This window comes from Cuculus canorus, chromosome 2, assembly GCF_017976375.1.
Source record: "Cuculus canorus isolate bCucCan1 chromosome 2, bCucCan1.pri, whole genome shotgun sequence".
NCBI classification, from domain to species: Eukaryota; Metazoa; Chordata; class Aves; order Cuculiformes; family Cuculidae; genus Cuculus; species Cuculus canorus.
The window spans coordinates 35,129,484-35,148,941 of NC_071402.1; the positions used below are offsets into that span (position 1 = coordinate 35,129,484).

General features: G+C 40.3%; 1 protein-coding gene across 15 annotated transcripts in view; it reads left to right on the forward strand.

Annotated features, from left to right (window-relative positions):
* The first annotated feature begins 3,667 nt into the window (after positions 1–3,667).
* EYA1 (EYA transcriptional coactivator and phosphatase 1) overlaps positions 3,668–19,458 on the forward strand; it is a 162,215-nt gene continuing 146,424 nt past the window's right edge. For 7 of the 15 annotated variants that reach the window (XM_054060247.1, XM_054060251.1, XM_054060249.1 and 4 more), the window contains exon 1: positions 15,639–15,746. In XM_054060247.1, coding sequence (XP_053916222.1) covers positions 15,714–15,746 — 33 coding nt within the window. In that variant the 5' untranslated portion in view covers positions 15,639–15,713. Of the gene's footprint in view, positions 3,686–15,638; positions 15,747–19,458 lie in introns of those variants that run through there. The other 8 variants (XM_054060248.1, XM_054060259.1, XM_054060257.1 and 5 more) reach the window with 5 other exon arrangements.

Here is a 19,458-nt window from a genome sequence, read left to right on the forward strand (position 1 = left end):
CCACCTCCATCAGTTTTGGACAACTCCCTATCAAAAAGATATTGACAAACTAACAGAGTATTGGGGAAAAGAGGAGCAGCATAGCAGAGGGAGAGATATTTAAAGTTTTATTTTCTAAATCTGCAAATCATGGGGAGGACAACAAAAAAATTGGAGACATTGAAAACATAAGCACTACAGATGAAAATGGTTTCTTTTGAGGAGTCAAACCAAACACAATCAGGAGTTAGAAGACTAAATGGATTCACTTATGAGTGGACTCTGTTGTTTGTCTTCTGGTGGGATCTTCTAAAGGAGTAAATGAAGCTGTGTTGAAACATGTAGCTTATAAATGTGGCATTACATGTGCAGTTCGTACTGGAACCCAGTAGCACCTGCCTCAGAAATGTTTCCATGTTCCATTAGAAACCATTACTGGAAGTTCTTCCTTTGAATCTTGTATTTCTTCTGGTAGCAAAAAATTTGCTTTGAGTTACATCTATGTGTAGCTGAGGGCAGCATCTGTCTTTGGAATGGAAAAGCTCAGTTTTATTTGTATCTCTGTATGGGTAAGTCAGGCATATACTCACGGCAGTGCTTTTGTTCGTAATGCCTGTACCAGAGCAAGATCTAACTCCTCTGTCACAGCTGTATACATTGCGCTGGGGTCTAGGGGCAACACCATTAAAAATGTCTTTCTGTGACTGAAGGAAACAAAATCCACCCTGAAACAGACAAGAGGATGTCTGCCCACTAAGGAGGTCCCCTTTTATACTCCCTTCCTAGTATGAAACGTCACATAAGTAAAACAATTAATATTTTAGAAACTGAATGTGTGCTTCTGTTGCTTCTAAAATGTTAAACTGCAGTACAGACTGAGTGCTCAGGGGTTTTTTTTTTCACTTGTTAGGGCAAGGCAAACGGTATGCCACAGTGGACCTGACACAGAAGGAAAAAACATACAGATAGGGCACAACATGTCTGGTAATGAACTCAAATCTTTGAGTCTGTAAAACCACATTGTATTATTGAGTGATGAATTTTGTATTTGGATCACTAACTTAGTTGAAAGAAGTGTAAAGACAGCTCCCTACTGGCAAAATATCTGAGGAGGTTACAGAACACTGTTTATTCCAGCTAGTGTCTGGAATAAATTATGTTCAAGAAATTGGCTCCTGATACTCCTGTTTCAGATGAGAATTTGTACAGTGTGCTAAGTCCTAACACTTCTGGCCAAACTATAGCCTTCATTATGACTTGCCATTCATTATACCTGCCAGGAGCTCCCAGATCTGGGGAGGTGCTTGTTTTGAGGAGTGAAAGAGTAACACAAAAGGAACTATTTACCTGGGAGCTATTGTCAGTTAGCAGGGACACCGGTCTTCCGAATGTCAGGGCTCTGAGTTGTCAGTCCTATGCACTTTCTTACTATGCCTACCGAAATTCATTCACTATATAAGGAAGACCCAAACTGTTTTTAGATAACGCTATCAGTTGTATTAGCCACTTAATTTTTCAGATGTTTCTACTGCAGATAAGGAGATAATGGCAGCACATGAGCTGACAGCTTCTGAAGTGGGAGGGAGATTTCACAACTTGCTTTTGGTCCGGTTGCAACAGCAGATGTTGTCAACTTACGAGACCATCCTCTAGGAAGTAGGATGGCAATATGAGCGCTATTTTAAACATAATTTTAAACAGTTTGATCTACAAGTTATTCAGTCATTGATTGTGAATGGTAATTATGTTGATTTTTTTACTCAGTGCCTGAATATTACATAGGCTTCACCTGATTCTTCTGACAAACGTTAATAGTCTAAAAACCTGCAGAAGGGGAAAGCCAATAGAAACACTGCAAAGTCGAGTCTAGGGTTTCCTATAGGAAAGAAGTCCACTCTTTTACTCCCATATGTGGGCTCAGGATGCTCATGAGAGTATGAAGAGCCCTTCTTGCGGTTGTGTTGCCAGCATTCTCATGTCTTTGCAACACTTAACCTCATGCTGGAGCTGACATTCAAACATTTTTTCTTTGGTATCCCTTGGAAAAATAAGAGCATTCCTGAAGTCCTAGATGTGTTCTGGCAGACACCTTCTTAAATATATTGGATATGTGTATAGTATTTGAATACTACTTGCACAAACTTAGCAAATGCCCAGGAAATGTGAATCTTTGAATTCTTACCAAGCAAGATTTCTAGGTGAAAAAGGACAGAATTTGGTTATAAGCTTAGCTCCACAGGTGACTTTGAGGAGAGGTTTAATCACAGATAGTCAACCACCTGTTAGTCAAACATGGTCAATTTCTGAAGAAACTGCTCAATACAACATTGTGTTTAGGCCACACAGGTCTATTCCATGAGTCCAGGAGAAGTATGTTACAGGGAACCTGCTTTCCTCTTTGCTTCCAGAGATGTTTATGGATCCACATCTGCTCTTCTCTTTTATATTTACCTAGAAGGGAGCAAGTGGACCCATGACTTTACCTCTCTTGAGTCTGTCTTTCTTCTAATTTCTTCGGTTTTTACAACGCATATATCACATTATCCCCAGAGATATGTTAGGGCAATTTAATCTTCTTCCCTGTGATATAAAAATGCTCATCTGAGGTAGTATCATCCATTATTTCCCATTATCGTGGGTCAAGGTGAGTTTGGCTACTGAATTTAAAGGGAGTTGGAGTAAGCTCTGTTTAATATCTTTAAATTGTGTTGAACCAGAAATAGTTTAATGATTTTAAAATATAAATAAATATCCCAGATTTGGTAAGTCAAAATATTGCCTAATGGATTAATGTAACTTCAAAAGAATGTGCAGTCCATCTCAATTTGTCAGTTGTGTTTGTACACAGTCCCATGCTTGACATTTTAATTAATGAAGAAACAGAGAAGGCCTGGGCCGCAATGTTCATCATTATAGCACAGGTAAAAAACAATAAATCAACAGCGATGCTGCTTCCAAAAATTGAGGACATTGATTTACATTAGACTCAAATACCCGTGCTTGAAGCTGCATGCAGGGTCTGAGTTCATACCTCCGTGGACAAGCAAAGAGACTGTTCTACCACTCTTATTGCACTGACTTCGTACCTTATAAAGACACAAAGACACAAGGAATCAGACCCACGCTTCCCCTCTTCATAGGCAGCGAGGAGGGGATGACGTGCACAAGCTCTGATTTTAGGGATAATCCGAGATCCATGGGGTCAGGTGCCACAGGCGCAGTACCGCTTCTTCCAGAGCAGCCTTCCTCCGCTGTCCTCGATGCCTTCCTTCGCCTGTCTCATCAGCACACAGACGGATTTCCCGAGCGGTGTCGGATAACCCCCCGCGCCCCGGGGATGCTGCGGGTTCCCCTCCGCGCTGCCAGGAAAGCGGCCGAGTTGCCACCTAGGGTTGGGGATGTTTAAACCTCCAGCCCCCTCGCAGCACTGCAGGAAGCCGGGATCCTTCAGGGCCCATCCTCCCTCTCTCTAACAACACCTTCCTTCTTAAAAATAACTAAAGCAAAGCGGGGGCGGGGGGCAGCGCCGCTCTCGGTGCGCTGCGGCCGGGCAGGCGCGCTGCGGGGCGCCGAGAAGGAGGAGGCGGAGGAGGTCGAGCCGCTCCGGGCGAGTTTCCTCGCCACCGCCTCCCCGAAACCCCTCCCCGCCTCGCGCGGCTCCGCGTTCCTCGACACTTATCTCCGGGGGAGCCGCCGGGCCCGCGGAGTAAGTGAGCCGCGCCGGGGCTACCCCGCATCCCCCGGAGCCGGCGCGATGCCGCGCACGTGGGCGCCGGCTCAGCCCCGCCGGGGACGGCGCGGGGGAAGGGGGGTCCGCGGGAGCGCAGCCCGGCGGAGGGGAGGGAGGGGCGAGGGCTGCGGGGGTCCCGGCGGGATCGGAGGGGAAGGAGGGGCACGGCTCGGCTGCCTTCCACCCGCGGCTTTGGTGGCAAAGGGAGCACGCTGCGAGTGCGGGGCTGTACGAGCGTGTCTGCCTTCACCGCCCTTCCCTGCGAGAGAGCGTCCGCGTCCTCGGCTCCTCCGAGGGACGGGGCAAAGCCGCCGGTGCGGGGGCTCGGGGGAGGCAGGAGGCACCCGGGGACACGGTTTAGTGACAGATAGGAATGGTTGGACTCGGTGATCCAAGAGGTCTTTTCCAACCTGGTGGTTCTATGATTCTATGCTCCCCTCTCCGCGCATCCCGGCGCCTGGTTCGGGATGAGAAGGATGCGGCGCCAGGGAAAGGATAACCCCCACAGGTGTCTCTCTCCTCGTCTGCCCTTCTGAGCTTTGCGTTTCACCCGCTGTCACCTCAGCCGTTTGAAAGGACTCTGGGATGTGGCTAGTTATAAGATGACTTTTGTCTGTGGTGTTGGTCTCTGAGGCAAAGCTTGGGTTTTTTTTTTACAATACTCTGTTCTTTAAAACTGTAATTTGATAGTTTTTCTATCACAAAGTAAAAAAATCAGTTTTTTCAATTATTAAAATGTGTCATTAAACTTTTACTTTGGTTTTTAGGCTCTGAGGAACATAGTGTTGCATTTAAATTACAAAGGGTAGTTCACATTGACTTTTAGTAGCAAAACACTTTGGTGGTCATATATGCTTTAGCAAAAGGTAGTATGAACAGCAGCAGTGGAGAATCGCTGCATTTGAAGACTCACACTTTCCATAGTCTTTTAAAATAAAAATATGGTTATAAGAAGAGAAATCAGTCATTCAGTGCTGTGAGAAGCTCTTGAAAAAGAGATTGTGATGTGTGGAAGGTCCCTATGAAACAACTTCCAGATCAGAGCTGTTTGTTCTCTGCCAAAAGCTGTATAAGCATGAACCATGATAAGCGTAGTTGTAGGATCACAGAGCAGTCGAAGAGCAGGTAGTCTGGCTGTACCTGAAAGTAAGAGGCAGATGGGCGACATGTATTGAAATGCCCCTAATTGAGGATTGCTGCTTATGGAAGTAGCTGGTATTTCTTCTGAAAGCTAGTCTGGATATGGTCCCCCCAGAACCTTTGTCCTAGCTTGCAGACATCTTAGCCTATCATAGATTTCAGTGTAAGGTAAACTGCAGGTGTCTGCATCCTTGAACAAAATTTTAAAATGCATAGATTTGTCTCTATGAACGGTTCAGGCACTTTCAGAACTGTAGAATTTGTAATAGCATCAATAAAAATGTTTGTAACCCATCTAAGTAGAAACCAAGTCATGGGTTCCTGACAGCGGTGTTATTTACTGTGGGCCTGATGTTTCCTTCCTGATTTTCTTCATTAGCTGCATCTTTTCATGTAAACTCAATCATAAAAAGGGTAGGAAGAAAAAGGAGGAAGCAAGTCACTCTTTTTCTTGTTTTTGGCTCTGTCCTTGCACTGCAAATTCTGTCACTGTGGGGAAAGTGAGGGAAAGACTTCTCTGGCAGGAGGATTTAAAAAACTTCTAAGGTAATTTAGGATTAGAATTCCAGCTAAGTCAGCTGGAAACTCCTGCTTCATGTGCATTTAGAGAATTTCAGATTATTTACTCGTTTTCTTTCATTCAGTTGCTTAATTGTAGAATCCATAAACGTTCCTGCTCAGAATAAGTTTTCCTTCTGGACTTAGAGGAAGAGAGGAAGAGTGTTACAAAATTAAGATATTAAGTTGAATTACACAGCTTGTGTGTTTTCTTTCCTGTCATTGTTTCTCTTTTTATTTTTGAAAATTTAATCTGATATCTCAAACATCATAAGATAATGATTTCTCAGATGTCTGAGCACTTTAAATGTTCTTTGATTTTTTTTTTAAACTTTTTTTGCGATGCAATGTCTCTTCTTGCTCTGTCTCAAAGTGCCTAACCTACTCCATCGCCAGAGCATGTAAAATGTGAATTTACCATTGAGTTCTGTGATACAAGTCGAGCTACCAGGAAGGGGCTTTAGTGGTTGGACCAAGAAGGTTTTTCCCAGATTTGATGGTGTGACAGTGAGCTGTCCCATGGCTGCTTGGGAGAGACACTCGCAGGGGCAATTCTTGGGGGAGCCTGAGGGCAGGTGCCATCCATCCCCACCCCAGGCAGTGGGTGGGTGTGTGAGCAGCACAGGCAGTGAGTGCCCCCGCCCAGCCCACCCAGGGGCCCCACCACGCTGCCTGGAAAAATTATGGAGGTCAACTCCCACCCAGTGAGGTGGGTCTGCATTTTGCAGTTCTCCTTATAACGAAGTGAGCTAGGAGAAAGCTCTTTTTATTTCTAAGAACGGAAATTGTGTGTAAAGTCCTTAAAATCAGGGAGGCCACAGCTGGGTCCTTCATATGCTTTTAAAAAGCTTTTCCAACTCAAAGTTGTTTCTGTGTCCTTCCTATGCTGTTTCCATAGCGAGTCACACCTACTGCCCCTTTAGGCAATTGGCGTAATTCCTGAAATTTCTGAATTTTAATTCCTTAGCTCAATAGCTTGAGCTTTTTATTATCTCTATATTAAAGTGGATTGCATGGTTTTGTGCAAATAAAACTTTCCTTTTTAGCTTTTAAGCTATATGGTTCTCAAAGGAGAGTGAAACATTACATTCAGAATGTGTAGTACATTCTTTATTTTCTCCTTTATTATGAAATATTATTTATTATAACTTAGTTATAGCACTATTTGATGAAGCAATAGTTATTTTTTCATAACAAATTGTAAAAAGAATGTTGTATGGATAACAACTATTGTCTGTTATGGTTTTCACACCAGTAATATAATAATTACAGTTTTATCTTGAGTAGTGATGGTAAAAAAGATTGCAGAAGTATTAGGGTAAGCAAGCTTGTAAGAAGGGTGGTGTTGCTAGAGAACAGGTTGATTAAATGACTTAAATAACTTCAATTGTGTTTTGCCCTTGTGTGGTTTTTTTTTTCACAAATGTGTATAAAATTCATCCTCATTGGTGGATACAGTTTGGAGACATGGAGAACAGAAACTTAATATTGCTGTTTGACTGAACTTGGTGCATTTTTTTCTGACAAAGAAAATTTGATCCATCCTTGTTTAGTTGTGTAAGCAGAACTCATTTATCAAAGTTCCCAGTCCTTAAGTTTTCTGGTTTTATGATGTTAAAAATTATGGGTTAATGAATTCATGAAAATGCAGTCTGGTAGAAATCAGAGGAAAAGAATGTCATCTGTCAAGCAAGAAATGACAAAATTGAACAAACCAGCATTTAAAAATGGGTTTTAGCATTGTTTTCCAGGGAACCGAGTGTCTTACAATCATTTCCTTCCCCCCTCTGTAATATTCACACCAATTGTCCAAGTTTGGCATAAGTTTATTGGTGAGCTTCTAGTTTCGTAAGAAGAGACTGTTGGCTAGAGAAGAGAGGTTCTTGCTAGTGTCTCCTTCCTTGACTCGCTTGGAGCGGGGACAGCTCTGCCAGGCAAGAGCTTGAGGATGTAATACGGAAAGGTGAAGGAAAGCTGGCGTGGTCATTAGGTAAATACAGTATCGCTATTGTTTTAAAATTAAATTTTAGTTAGTCAATTTTTGGTATATCAGGTCACTATGGGTCAGGCTCCCAATGGTATTTAGGTGACTAAAGGTGCAGCTGGGTTGCGCTATAAACAAAGAAATAAATGAGTAACTGTAAATAGCTATAGGTGTTTAACCTGAAGTGGTGCCTTTAAATATCCCACTGGACCTCACATTGGTGACTTTGACAGTGCAGTGATACAGCTTTCTTGTCCATTCATTGTCTTTCACTTGGACTTTAACAGAGATTGAAAGGTGAAAAAGAAAAGGACTGTCTTCCTTCTTCCATTCTTATAGAAGAGTTCAAATGTAGAAAAGAGACTTCTTTGCACCTACTAGTGAAACTCGCACCTATTGCAAGTAGGTGCCTTTACTGCATGATGAGAAGTATTTGTAGGTAGAAAATGTGAATTCTGACATTTGATCTGTTGTAAAGATTGAAAATCAGGGCCTTCTAGCAGTATGTGAATGTTGTGGCTTACCGAAGAAAATTGTGGTTGACCTCAAGATACAGGGAAGTTTTCTCATTGCGTGACAGGTAAATAAGAAAGGACCATTCTTAGCCTTCCTGATGAAGATGCGAGGAAGGTCACTGGTACGCATATTCAGTTGGTGGTTAATCCAGTGTGAATACTGGAAGTGCCACTCAGGCAGAAGCACCGAAGCTGTGGCTCTGTGCCACAGGAGTGCAGCTATGCTGCTCCCAAGGATAGGGTTAGTCCAGAGGCAATATTGTGATTTTCACAGAGTATGGGGCCTCAGCTGACCCTAACCCAGCTCTTGGATCCCCCCTGCACTAGGAGATGCTGTGACGTTGCCCAGTAGAACCTTAGCTTTCCATAGCCAAGATGACTCACCTGCAACCATGCTTTCTCTAACCCATCCTATTTGGGTGCATTTTTCTTCTCTCTGTGATGCAGTAGCTTCTACTGCTGGAAATAACGCCAACAGTATTTTTTACTTGAATGCTTTTACTAGCTTGAGGGAAGCCTAAGCTTTAATGAAGGTTGTTACAATTCAGACTCAAATGTATCTGATTTATTACAAAAAAAATGAATACAAGTTAAAAAGCTGATTAAAATAAAACATGACTTCACATAGAGAAAAATTACTTTTAATTGCTCTGTGTAAATCTTAAAGCTTCGTAGTAATTATGATTAGCAAACCTTTACTTGTTTGCACTGAATTGTGCAGGAGCAGTACAGTTGTTTGTTGTTAGACCACAAACTTTTATAGAGTGCATGTATTTTACAAACTATTTTAAAAGCCCATGTAAAATAATAAGTAATGCCTTGACTTTAATCTAAATTTATACTAGGTGTAGAAAGGCTTCCTAGAGAACGCATATAATTATTACTCATTAAAAACATTGTACAGAACCACACAGGCTGAAAGCAAGCTTGGTTTTTAAAGCAACTTACGCTTCTTTCCTGAGCTAAGTAAGTATTCCAGTGGCATATTATGACTCATAGCTCAACATTTTTCTTGTGTGTATTTCATATTCTTCATTAACCACGACGCTTGGTCTAATAGTGTTAATCTCTGGACCCCTTCACTTTTTGTGGTGTGTTTGACACATAAAACTAGAGAATGGATGTATTGCAAAAAAACCTCACAGCAAAGGAACTGGCTGTTGTATTTGCTTTTTATTCTCTTTGTTAGTTACATACAAATAAATCCAGAGAAAGTAGGCATTCCTGTTACTCTTTGATAATAAAGATCCCATGGAATGCTAAGAGCAAGGCTGTTTAATCTTGTTTGAGGCACAGCATTCACATTGTAAATGGTAATTTTACTTTTAAGAATGTAAGTTTCCACTACATTTTCACCTTTAAAATATTCTTTATTTCCTGTTCTAAACCGCTAGCATGTTTCTTTGCTGAACAGTTTCAATTTACATTTCAGATACAAATAAAGTTGATCCCACTGTGTAGTTTAGACATCATATTGATTTTGTAAGTAATTTTAAAAAAATTCTGGCAAGCAAGTTGCCAGTATAATTTTAATGTTGTTTTACAGTTTGACTTTCATGTGTATTTAGTGTTCAATGAAAAATTTGATCTTTTGCTATGTTTGGAGAGCTCTGCTTTTAGAATAACACTGTTGCTTTAAAATTATATATGTGTTTTCCACTTTGGCCCTTTGTGGAGCTTCCTAACAGAGGCATCCTGTTGGGCGTCTCTGTCAGGGGGATGCACTCGGCAATCCAGCTGTCTCTGGCACCTACTTTGGTACCTGATGCTCATACTCATCAGGGCTGTTTGCAGTTCAAACCCTTCCTGACCACAGTAGATGAGGGACTCCACACAAAGACTTTATCAAGACTACTTCTAAGTTAGTTACCTTTCGGTTTTAGAACTTGTAAAAGTAATGGTAAGTTATTAACTTAATTTTTGCAGTTCTCCAGTTTTAAACCTTTGCACTTCCCAGGTGTTTTGGTCACTTCATTGTCAGGTTTCTTTCTCTGCCTTAGGAGAGGTTTCTTTGTATTTGACCAAGTGTCTTCCAACATTGGGGACCAGAGGGCTCTTCTGATCTTGCTGAAATTAGCAGCCAGCAGGTTCCTATTCCGTACTAAACATGCTGACATCTTTTGCCTTTATTTATTTCTTCAAATGGGAATTTTCTGTTGTCCTCACTCCAGTTTCTTCCAGTAGCTTAGTTTGAGTAATTGTGCTAATCGGGCACAACAATTTTTCTAGGTTGCTTCCACTTGAATGGAAGATGCTGCAGGTTAGGAATTTTAATGGGCAAATCATTCATAAACGACTCGGAGAAGAAGGTGCATAAGCAGTGCAAGCAAACCATGAAGAACTACTAAAGGACCTTATGAGAAAAACCGCTAGACAACAAAATAGCAAATGAAATTCTGCAGAGACAAATGTAAGCTGCCAGACCCTCGGCAAAATAGTTGTAGCTGGATATAGAAAGCGGTGGATACTTTGTTCAGTGCTCAGTAATGCCCACCAAAAAAAAAAAAAATCAGGATTTTAGGAATCCGAAAAGTTTAGATGGGTTCAAGAGGAAGATGGACAAGTACTTGAGAGAGCTGTGCTGTGGGTTGCTAGTCAGCTGAATTCTACCAGGCTCAGGAAATCCTCTAAACTAAAAAAGAAGAAAGCTGGGAAGATACTGGAGCAGTGGCATATCCTTGTTCTGTTCTTGCTCTTCTGTGTCTGTTTATGGCCTTTGTTGGAGGATTCTTGGTTTGAAAGAGTATTGTGGTTCTTGTTTTCTCAACACCCCCTTTTTCTTGTTGGTCTTAATTGCATACGGGAGAAACGTGACACAGACTCTTGTCAAATGGCTTCTTCAAGACCTAATTAGGTTTACAGTGTTGTAACAATATAAATAGTATCAGGATTCAAAATGTAGTACAGATATACTACCTAGACTGTCATTAATGTAATTTGCTTGTGCTGTGTTCTTTGTGTTTATAGTTATTTCTTCTGTCTTTCTTCCTCGTACTCTGCATTCTCGTTTGTTGATCTGGTCCAGCATCAGCAAGATTTCTGTGTAGGCAGATGAAGCCTCCTCTTTCTTTATCAGAAATGTTAGTTTTCAATGGGGAAAAAAACATTAAGGAAACAACATAATTTTAGTTTGTAACTGATTTTTCCTCTTTATTTTAAAGTTAAAGTAAGCACCCAGGTAGTAATAAAAAAATAAAATATAATCTAGATATTTAATTTATATTACTGAATTAAAAAGAGTGACATTACTTTGATGCTGACCTAGACATCAGAATGAGTATAAGTGCCATTGGTTTTATACCTGCCTATCCAGGACACCAGAGCGCTTGCTCTATATTTAAAGAAAGCTTACCAATAAGCCAATAAAATGGAAGTTTTTCAGCCCTCTCTCCTGCAAGTTTACTCCAGTCACAAATCCTGGCTCTCCGTGTGTTTTTGATCAGCAGTATTGGGGAAAAAAATGTCTGATGAGATATTTACATGGATATTTACAGGGGTGCGAAAGTGGTAACCCACTTCCCTTGCTGTTGTGCAGAGTGTGTTACCTTCAGGCTGCATTGCTCACAGAGAGGTCCGGAGCTAACCTGAACCCTGTGTTTAGGTCAGTGCCAGCACTGCAGGTTGGTTTGGGATGTCTTCCAGCAGGTGTGCATGTCAGGTCCTGCACATCAGGGCAACTATCCCTTTTACGACTGTCCCTGTGGGTCACTGAAAGGCTGTATTGCATGCGCGGGAGTTCCAGGCTGAATCAGAGGTGGTCTTCAGTCACGCTACTGGAGTTAATTGTTTATAAAGCTGCTGAAAGGGCTCTGCTAAATTTCATTTTTTAAAAATACCTTTCCCTCTTCCGTTTTATTTCCTTCCTCTTTTTTTTTCTTTTTTTTATTTTTGGTTTTTAGCTGTTACACTTGGCAAGTTTCTTTCCTAGCATTTGGAAATAATTGTTTTCTAAACGCTACTCAGGTTATCTGCCAAATTTAACACCTTAAAAGGAAGTGGAGGTGGGGGACAAGAGACCTACCTGGGAATGGAGTGAATGTAGTGAGCTAAAGTGCTAAAAAGGAAACTTCCCAAATTGAAACCATGAAGCTCCCTAACATTAACTGTAAAATATCACACGCTATAATCTAAATGGTAAAACCCATCCATTTTGCCCAGCATCATAACCTCTTTCTTTCTCTACCAAATGATAAAGTACTTGTGAGTTTTAGGGTTTTTTGTGGTTGGTTGTTTTTTTTTTTTCTTCTCTTCTAGTGAATGAGGGAGATACAATTTGGGGAGATAATAATTTTATCTAGATGTTATTAGAAAATCCTAACAGTTCATGAGAAAGCATGATCAGTCTGGCAAACTTTCTTTTTACAAAAAGTAAACAAGAGTGAAGCAGCATCCCCTGATGACAGATGCTAAAAGTGGAGACTGCAATTGCATAATCAACCAGGAGGTCCTACATCAGAGCGGTTCTGCTGGTGGCACAGGAAGAAGGAAAAAGAGTTTAATCCCTTCTCCTTGGTGATGGAAAGGGTAAGGTAGCCCAAGGTATTGTTGTGTTCCTGCTGTTTGTGATCACAGTGAGGTTCAGCAGGGGCTCACTGCAGCTGAACATGGGTTTACAGCAGCCTTGGGACGGCTCTGAGGTGCAGGTAGTAGTGGCAGAGTAATGCTTGGGGAATGCGAAGCTTTTATGGAGAACAGCTCAGCAAGCATGAAAGATCAGGTTTCTTGTCCTTAAACCATGGTGTCCAAGTTCTGGGAGTCAGCCCTGGCCGCTCAGTGCTAGCCAGTTACTTTTTCATCACCCTTGTGTTTGGGGCTGCCTGCAAGAGATCACCTTCCGCCGGTACCTTTGAGCCCTGAGAGATTAGTTCATGGTGTCCCTGACTGCATTTAACATTTACTTCCCATGTAATTGGCCACTCACTTTGGTCAAGTTTTCAAGTGGGTGCTCAGACAGGGACGGTCCTTTCACGCAAGGAGCTTATTAAACCTCCCGTCCACCTCCGCAGCCTGGGCGGAGAGCAGTTGGCAACTGTCCTGCACCTGGCTGCAAAGGCACAAGTTTAGGTCCGTGGTGGGAGGGTGTGGGGTACTGCATGGCGTTGGCTAATGTTTGAGCAAGAAGGGAATAACCCCCCCTATAAACCACTTTCTGTACTTCTTTGGTCTTTGTGGGTTTTTTATTGTCTTTAAAATGTTAATAGCTGTTTGGAAAAGGGGGCTGCCAGTTACCATACCTGGTACAGTAGTACTTCTTTAGCTGGTGAGGCTCTTAACTGCTACGATCGCGTATTTAATCATAACAGTATTTAACCAAGCAAATGACTTCCAAAGTAGTAGAGTAAAATAAAAGGCGATGTGTACTTTCATGACTTCCCTTCAATTTAGATCTTGTCTTTTTCAATAATTTGAGATGTTTCCCCACATATTTGATGGCATATTTTTTTTGCATAGAACGACTTCTCTGTAAAAGGTATTCAATGTAATTTGGCTGCAATTTTTGATACATTAACAACTCAAGGAAATTTGATTAGTTTTCGTAAAGCTTTACTAGAAGTTAAAAATAACCTAAGATGACAATTATAATAAGGATAACTAAGTTGCTCATTTAAAATTAGAATTTTTCAGAACTAATATTACTGAATTTTATTGTAAATCAGCTGTTCTGTATTAATATATAAGCCCTTATGTTTCTGCTACTTTGATTCTGCTGCCAGAAGTTTCTGGTGTCTGCTGAGAAAGAAAAGTCTTTTTCCCTGTATACAGGGACCTTTTCTTAAATCTCTTTTGCAGTGACTTGAAGGGCAGAATACGTCAGAGCAGAATATGCAATAGTGGGCTCTTTTGATGCTGCTGTGTTATAAGAACCTCTCCCAGAGAGAGAAAATGTTTGCCACAGCAGCTTCTGCAAGCTAGGTCACCTAATTATGGGTTGAACTACAATCTACTCTAAAACATATATGCTTTTTCCTTATGGACTTTAATAGAAAATGCTTCTTAAATGTAGATGATTACCAGTCTTGGTAAAGTTTTCTTTCCATTAGTAGAAAGAGCACTACTGATCTGAAAAGCTGTCAGGTCATTCACATACCAGCATTACATCAATTGACTTTTGAATATTTTTCCATTAGAAAAGGCTCCATTTTATTCTCTCGCTGAAGTGGCAGACTTTCAGCTTGTGCGGTTTTTCCATTTATTGAATTTTGCAATAAAAGAGTTTTTGAAGCAGATGTCAGTCATTGCTTAGGAGTGGGGCATTGTGAGAGAACTGTTTTCTTCTGCTCTTTGCTATTATTTTTTTTTTTCTTTTCTATTTAGGAGAATTTCTTGTCCTTTCCCCTCCCTAACTTTTATTGTCACTTTTTAAAGCCTTGAATAATTTTCTAACCTGTAATCTGGTGTCAGAACAAATATGAGCACCAAACCCTGATTTCATAGAAATATCTGAGATTAGCCATTGTTCTCAGCAGGAGTGGGACTGGATTTGATCTCTCAATTGTAAACCAGAAAGAAGGGAGTGGCTGCATTACAGAAGCATGGTTCATATTAGCATATTCCTTAGGGTGTGGAGCGGACCTGTTAACACTTTCTTAATATTCAGATTTTATAGAAGTAGCCAAATTTGTGCAATGAGTGGTGTCCAGTATGGATTCATTTTGCACAGAACAACTGGACTTGAATGGATTATTTTTTTTCTTGCAAGAATCCCATTTAGGCAGGATAAGATTTTGGATCCTGATTCAAAAATATACATATATGTTTTATATGCAGAGTGGTTTTAAGACAAATTTATTATCTTCAGGCCATCAGATCTTCACTTGTCACAGAGAAGCAAAGTGCTACTCACATCTCTGTTTATATAAAGCATGCACATACACACATACACACTGAAATAGGTCGTTTACGTTTTTATTATTCTTTAACACACTGCAGTTGCCCCATGTCTTCAAAAACAAAAAAAAGCCATTTTTTCTAATGAGGATTTTAGTTGAGTTTTTTTGAATTATTTGAATGATTAATTCTAAATTTTTAAATCGTCACAGCATTTTATTCTAAAGAAAATTGCCTCTGTAAGGAAACCATATTTTGAATTGATGTCTGTATGGGGGGTAAGCATTTGTTAATAATTCTCAGCACTTCGCTGTTATTTTTAACATCAAAGACCACCATTTCCAAAGGTGAGAGAACACAAAGCATCACATATTTATAATTTACAGGGACTAGGACTGTGACCTAATGTAAACGTGGAGAGATTTAGAATAAAAATATCCTTAGCTTGAGGGTAGCATTTTGAAAACTTTGTGGATTTTCTCTTTTATCCTAGCTCAATCTACAATCATATTTCTTTGTTATTATTTCCTCTTAGCATTAAAGTACAATTGACATTGATAGATATCAGGGAGAGGCTGGGCTTCACCAGAAAGAAAAAAAAGGCAAAAAAAAAAACCAAACAAAAAAAGAAAGGATGTGTTGTTGGCACAGAAATACCGTCAGCAGAAGAATTCCTGTCTGCCTTTTGTTCATCTGCTGACAGTGAGCACAATGGAGTTTTCACTGCCTGCTTTTGGCTTGTGTGGATTTCTATTTATTTTTAAGGTTAATTAAATTAATCAAAGATAACTGCTCCCAACTTGTAAATACTTGTTAGTTCATTGAAACATTGCATACGTAAAGATCAGCTCTTAATTTCATGGCAACAAATTAATATGGCAATGTGGTACTGTCTTTTCCACAGGTGTTTGTGTACAAGGACTGTCTGAACCTCACTGTAACTAATAACCTGTACATAATTTGGAAGAGGAAATATTCGATGGAAGACCCCAAGGGAATAAATGGGAAGTCTGTGAGTAAACTATTTGTTAGTCCTATGGAAAAAAAAATATATATAGCTTTTAAGTGGTAATTATTTTTGTTGCAGCCAAGTGCCTGGAAAGTTTTAGAAAACTACAAGCACTTTCAGTGATTGGAAGCAGTGAATGATGACATTTACTGAGAGGTGGGGGCTTATGCTAAAGCTACAGAAAATAAGTAGAGATTTAAAAATAGTTTTCTTTAGTGATTCGTATTACAAAGTGATGGTTGTTGCTTTCTGTAAGAAATATTCTGCTTGCCACATTTATATTGTTAACATTTTGATCTGCTAGAAAGTTTTCGTCTTGCTATTTGAAGTTATTTCTCTCTGCCTACATGAATATATACACATTTGCTCCTACTTGCAAAGTCTTATGAAGAGTGGCAAAATATTTCCCAAACAACCCAGCAGCATTGTTGTTTCTTGTAAATGCCTGTTTATATGGTCAAAATAGTAAAAAATTTTGCTAACTGTCAGACACGGCTAATAATGTTTTGAAATAATATTTCGTGCACAGGCAAATGATTAGTGTATGTTATGGATTTGTTAATTTATTTTGTGATATCATTCTTGGCACTTGGTGAACATCAAAATGCTACATATATGTTTTTATTCTGTATTGTTTTAGCAGAAACACTGCACACTGAAATTGCCTTATTTTTACCAGTTGTAAAGTAACTCCCAAACCTACTATTTAGTGAATTTTATTAGATTTATTTCCTTCATTTTTTCCTGATTTGTTTATTTTCTACATTTGACAACATTCTACATCATCTCTCACACTTCCCTTTATATATGTAGTTTCCCTGATGCTTGTGTTAGTTTTTCACATAGCAACAGAGTAGAATGAACTAAGCCACCTAATAATAAGCCTGTTGTGTTGCTTGTTTTTGTTACACTTCTTGCCTAGTGTCATTTTTACTGTCTGAAGCAATATGGCTTTGATTATTTTCCAATGTTCATTTGTTCCACAGTCTGTCTCTATGAGTACATTTGGGTATTTATCCATCGCTGCTACAGCAATGTGTGGAAAGGACCAATTCAGTCCTAGAGAAAGGGGTGGCCATGGTTACCAACTGGTGCCAAACAGGGATAGTCCTGTTTGCAGTTGCAGTCCTAGAGCTTTCAGCACCACCCAAGCTCAGTCCTTGTTCTATTTGGGATCAGGCTTTTCTCTATGCACTAAAAGCCTTTCCCCAACACTGTTGGGATTTTCTGTGGCTTTCACTGCAATACTGCCTTTCCCTATGCCTGGCGTAGCCTGGGCTTTGCATACAGCAGTGGGTTTGGGTCGGCTAATCTTAAGCTGAGACTGTATGTAATGACAAATGTAACTGTCACTTAACATAACAGGAGTATTAAAGGAAATATTTATTCATGGTTTGGCACTACCAGCGCTCCTGTCGGGGTTATTCATTCCATTCCTTCTTTTCACCACTTAATCCAGAAAGCCTGTAAAACACTTCATCTGCTCAGAATTTCCCTTCACATTACTCAAGTGGGTGGTAGTCATGGATGCTATCAGGATTATCAAAATCTAAACCAGTAAATGCTGAATAGACTTGCTGCATCAAGAAGCACTGAGGCTCGTGTAACTGCGAGAGCCCAAAGGTATACGACACAGGGCTTTGTAGGGTATGACTCTTCTGATTGCCATGTCATTGGGTGGGTTTAAAATTGAGGTATTAAACTGGTGAATCAAATCCTGCAATTAGGCCTCTCTTTAATTCATTTGTAATTTGACAGGGTGCTATGATTGCAACAGTCAGTTGACCGATGTGGAGATCTCTTAAAAGCAATAATCAGAAGGCAAAATAGCCTCAACGAAAATAAAGAAGATGACATGAACACTACTTTTGTTTATTCTACTCTATGTGTGCTCATACAAGAAAAAAGAAACAGAGGGTGAGGGGTAGATTAACACTCTGCAATTACAACATGGAAATCCAAAGATGTTTGGGATTTAAGATGCCACACATATATAGCCATTCTAAAACCTGGTGGTAGTCCTTAGGGAAAGAGGGAACCTTTTCTACAAGCACCACTTGAAAGGCACATTAATTTTGGAAATGGCCAATACAAATTATGCCGTGGAAGTACACACGGATGAGGGAGGAGCTTTATTCAGCAACTGAGAGTTGAAGGCGTACAGTGTTTTCAGAAAATAGGGCTAGATGGACAACAGAGGAAGTACCAGGAGAATGAGAAAGGAAAATGGGAAAAGTTCATCAGACAGCACTATGTGAGAGAAGAAGAGTAGGTTCTTTGCCATTTTTTATGGGCCAAGAGTTCTCTTTTGAGAAAAAGGATGATGTTTGACGTGGGAATGCAGCCTGAGAGTGTTAACGTGCACAAGAGGGTACTGTAGTGAGACCTGTAGGCTAACTTCTGCTCTCTATTACGTTTGTACAGCTAAGAGGGAATTTTAGCATCCAAACAACACTTTCATCACCTGAAGAAGCAGTCCTAATGTTACTGTTGTGTGTTTGTTTCATATTCTGTAGGAACAGATTTGCAAACTTGTGCTTGCAAACTTGAACAATACATCTGCCTCAGCCGTTCTTTTACTAGGTGCCTGAGAAAGAAGCGTAACACAAATCTGAGACTGGCTAGACAGAGGATCTCAGTGTATTATCCTGCCTGAAAAAGTCATCAATGTTCAGTTTCTTTCTTTCCAAATCCAAAAAAACACTTTAAAACTTGTTTGCTAGTAGTGTATGCACCTATAAAAGATGTTCCACTTGTGTTTTATCAAGCTAAAACAAGAGTTCTTGAATCCAATTAAAATATGGGTAATTTTTAATTTGCATCTCTGTATTAATAAACGGGTGGTTGATTTCAGCTTGTCAGTGAAACAGATCTCAGTGATGGACTGGGAAGTGCTGTTGACTCTCTTAAGGGACAGGAGGCCTTGCAGAGGGAACTGGATAGGCTGGAGCATTGAGCAATGATTAATGGGATGAAATTTAACAAGTCCAAATGCCAGATCCTGCACCTAGAATGGAGTAATGCCAGGCACAAGTATAAATAGAGAGAGGAACGGATGGAGAGCAGCCCTGCAAAAAGGGATACAGGCTGCTGGTTGACAGCAGGCTCTTCCGTTGATACACTTTGCAGCAAACACCAACAAAATGCGATTGTTTTGCTTGCTCTGCAAGCCCGATACGTAGCCAACACGTTTAGACTTTGAAATGCCATGCACAGGGCTGCATCTCATGCCAGGTTTGGTGTCCTTGTGCTCTCCATTTGAGTTTGTAAGTCTTGTTCTTCACCATTCTGAGGGAAGCTTTTCTCCCTGCCAGTCACTTTCAGTGAGCCTCACTGCTTACACATACCTGAGAAGAGCAAAACCACATCTTGTTTTAAATATTTTTGAGCTGAAAATGTCAGTTTAGATGTTAGAGAAATTTTGATTGTAAGGAAACTGAGAAGGGGTAACAGTAAGCCTTATACCAAATTGATTTTTTAAAGTTGATGTCAAATTTAATGGCTTACATTTGTGGTACACTAAATCTCTACCAGTCCCAGACTTGACATTGCCATGAATGTGTTGCCCTAGAAACCATCTTGAAGCCCTACAGACATGATGAACACTGATAGTCAGGATTTTGTGGATTGATGAGCTTGAAGTAGGTACATGTCTGGGTTAGAGGTACCCTGATGACAACTTTTAAAAAAAAAAAACCTTCAAAAAGCCATTGTA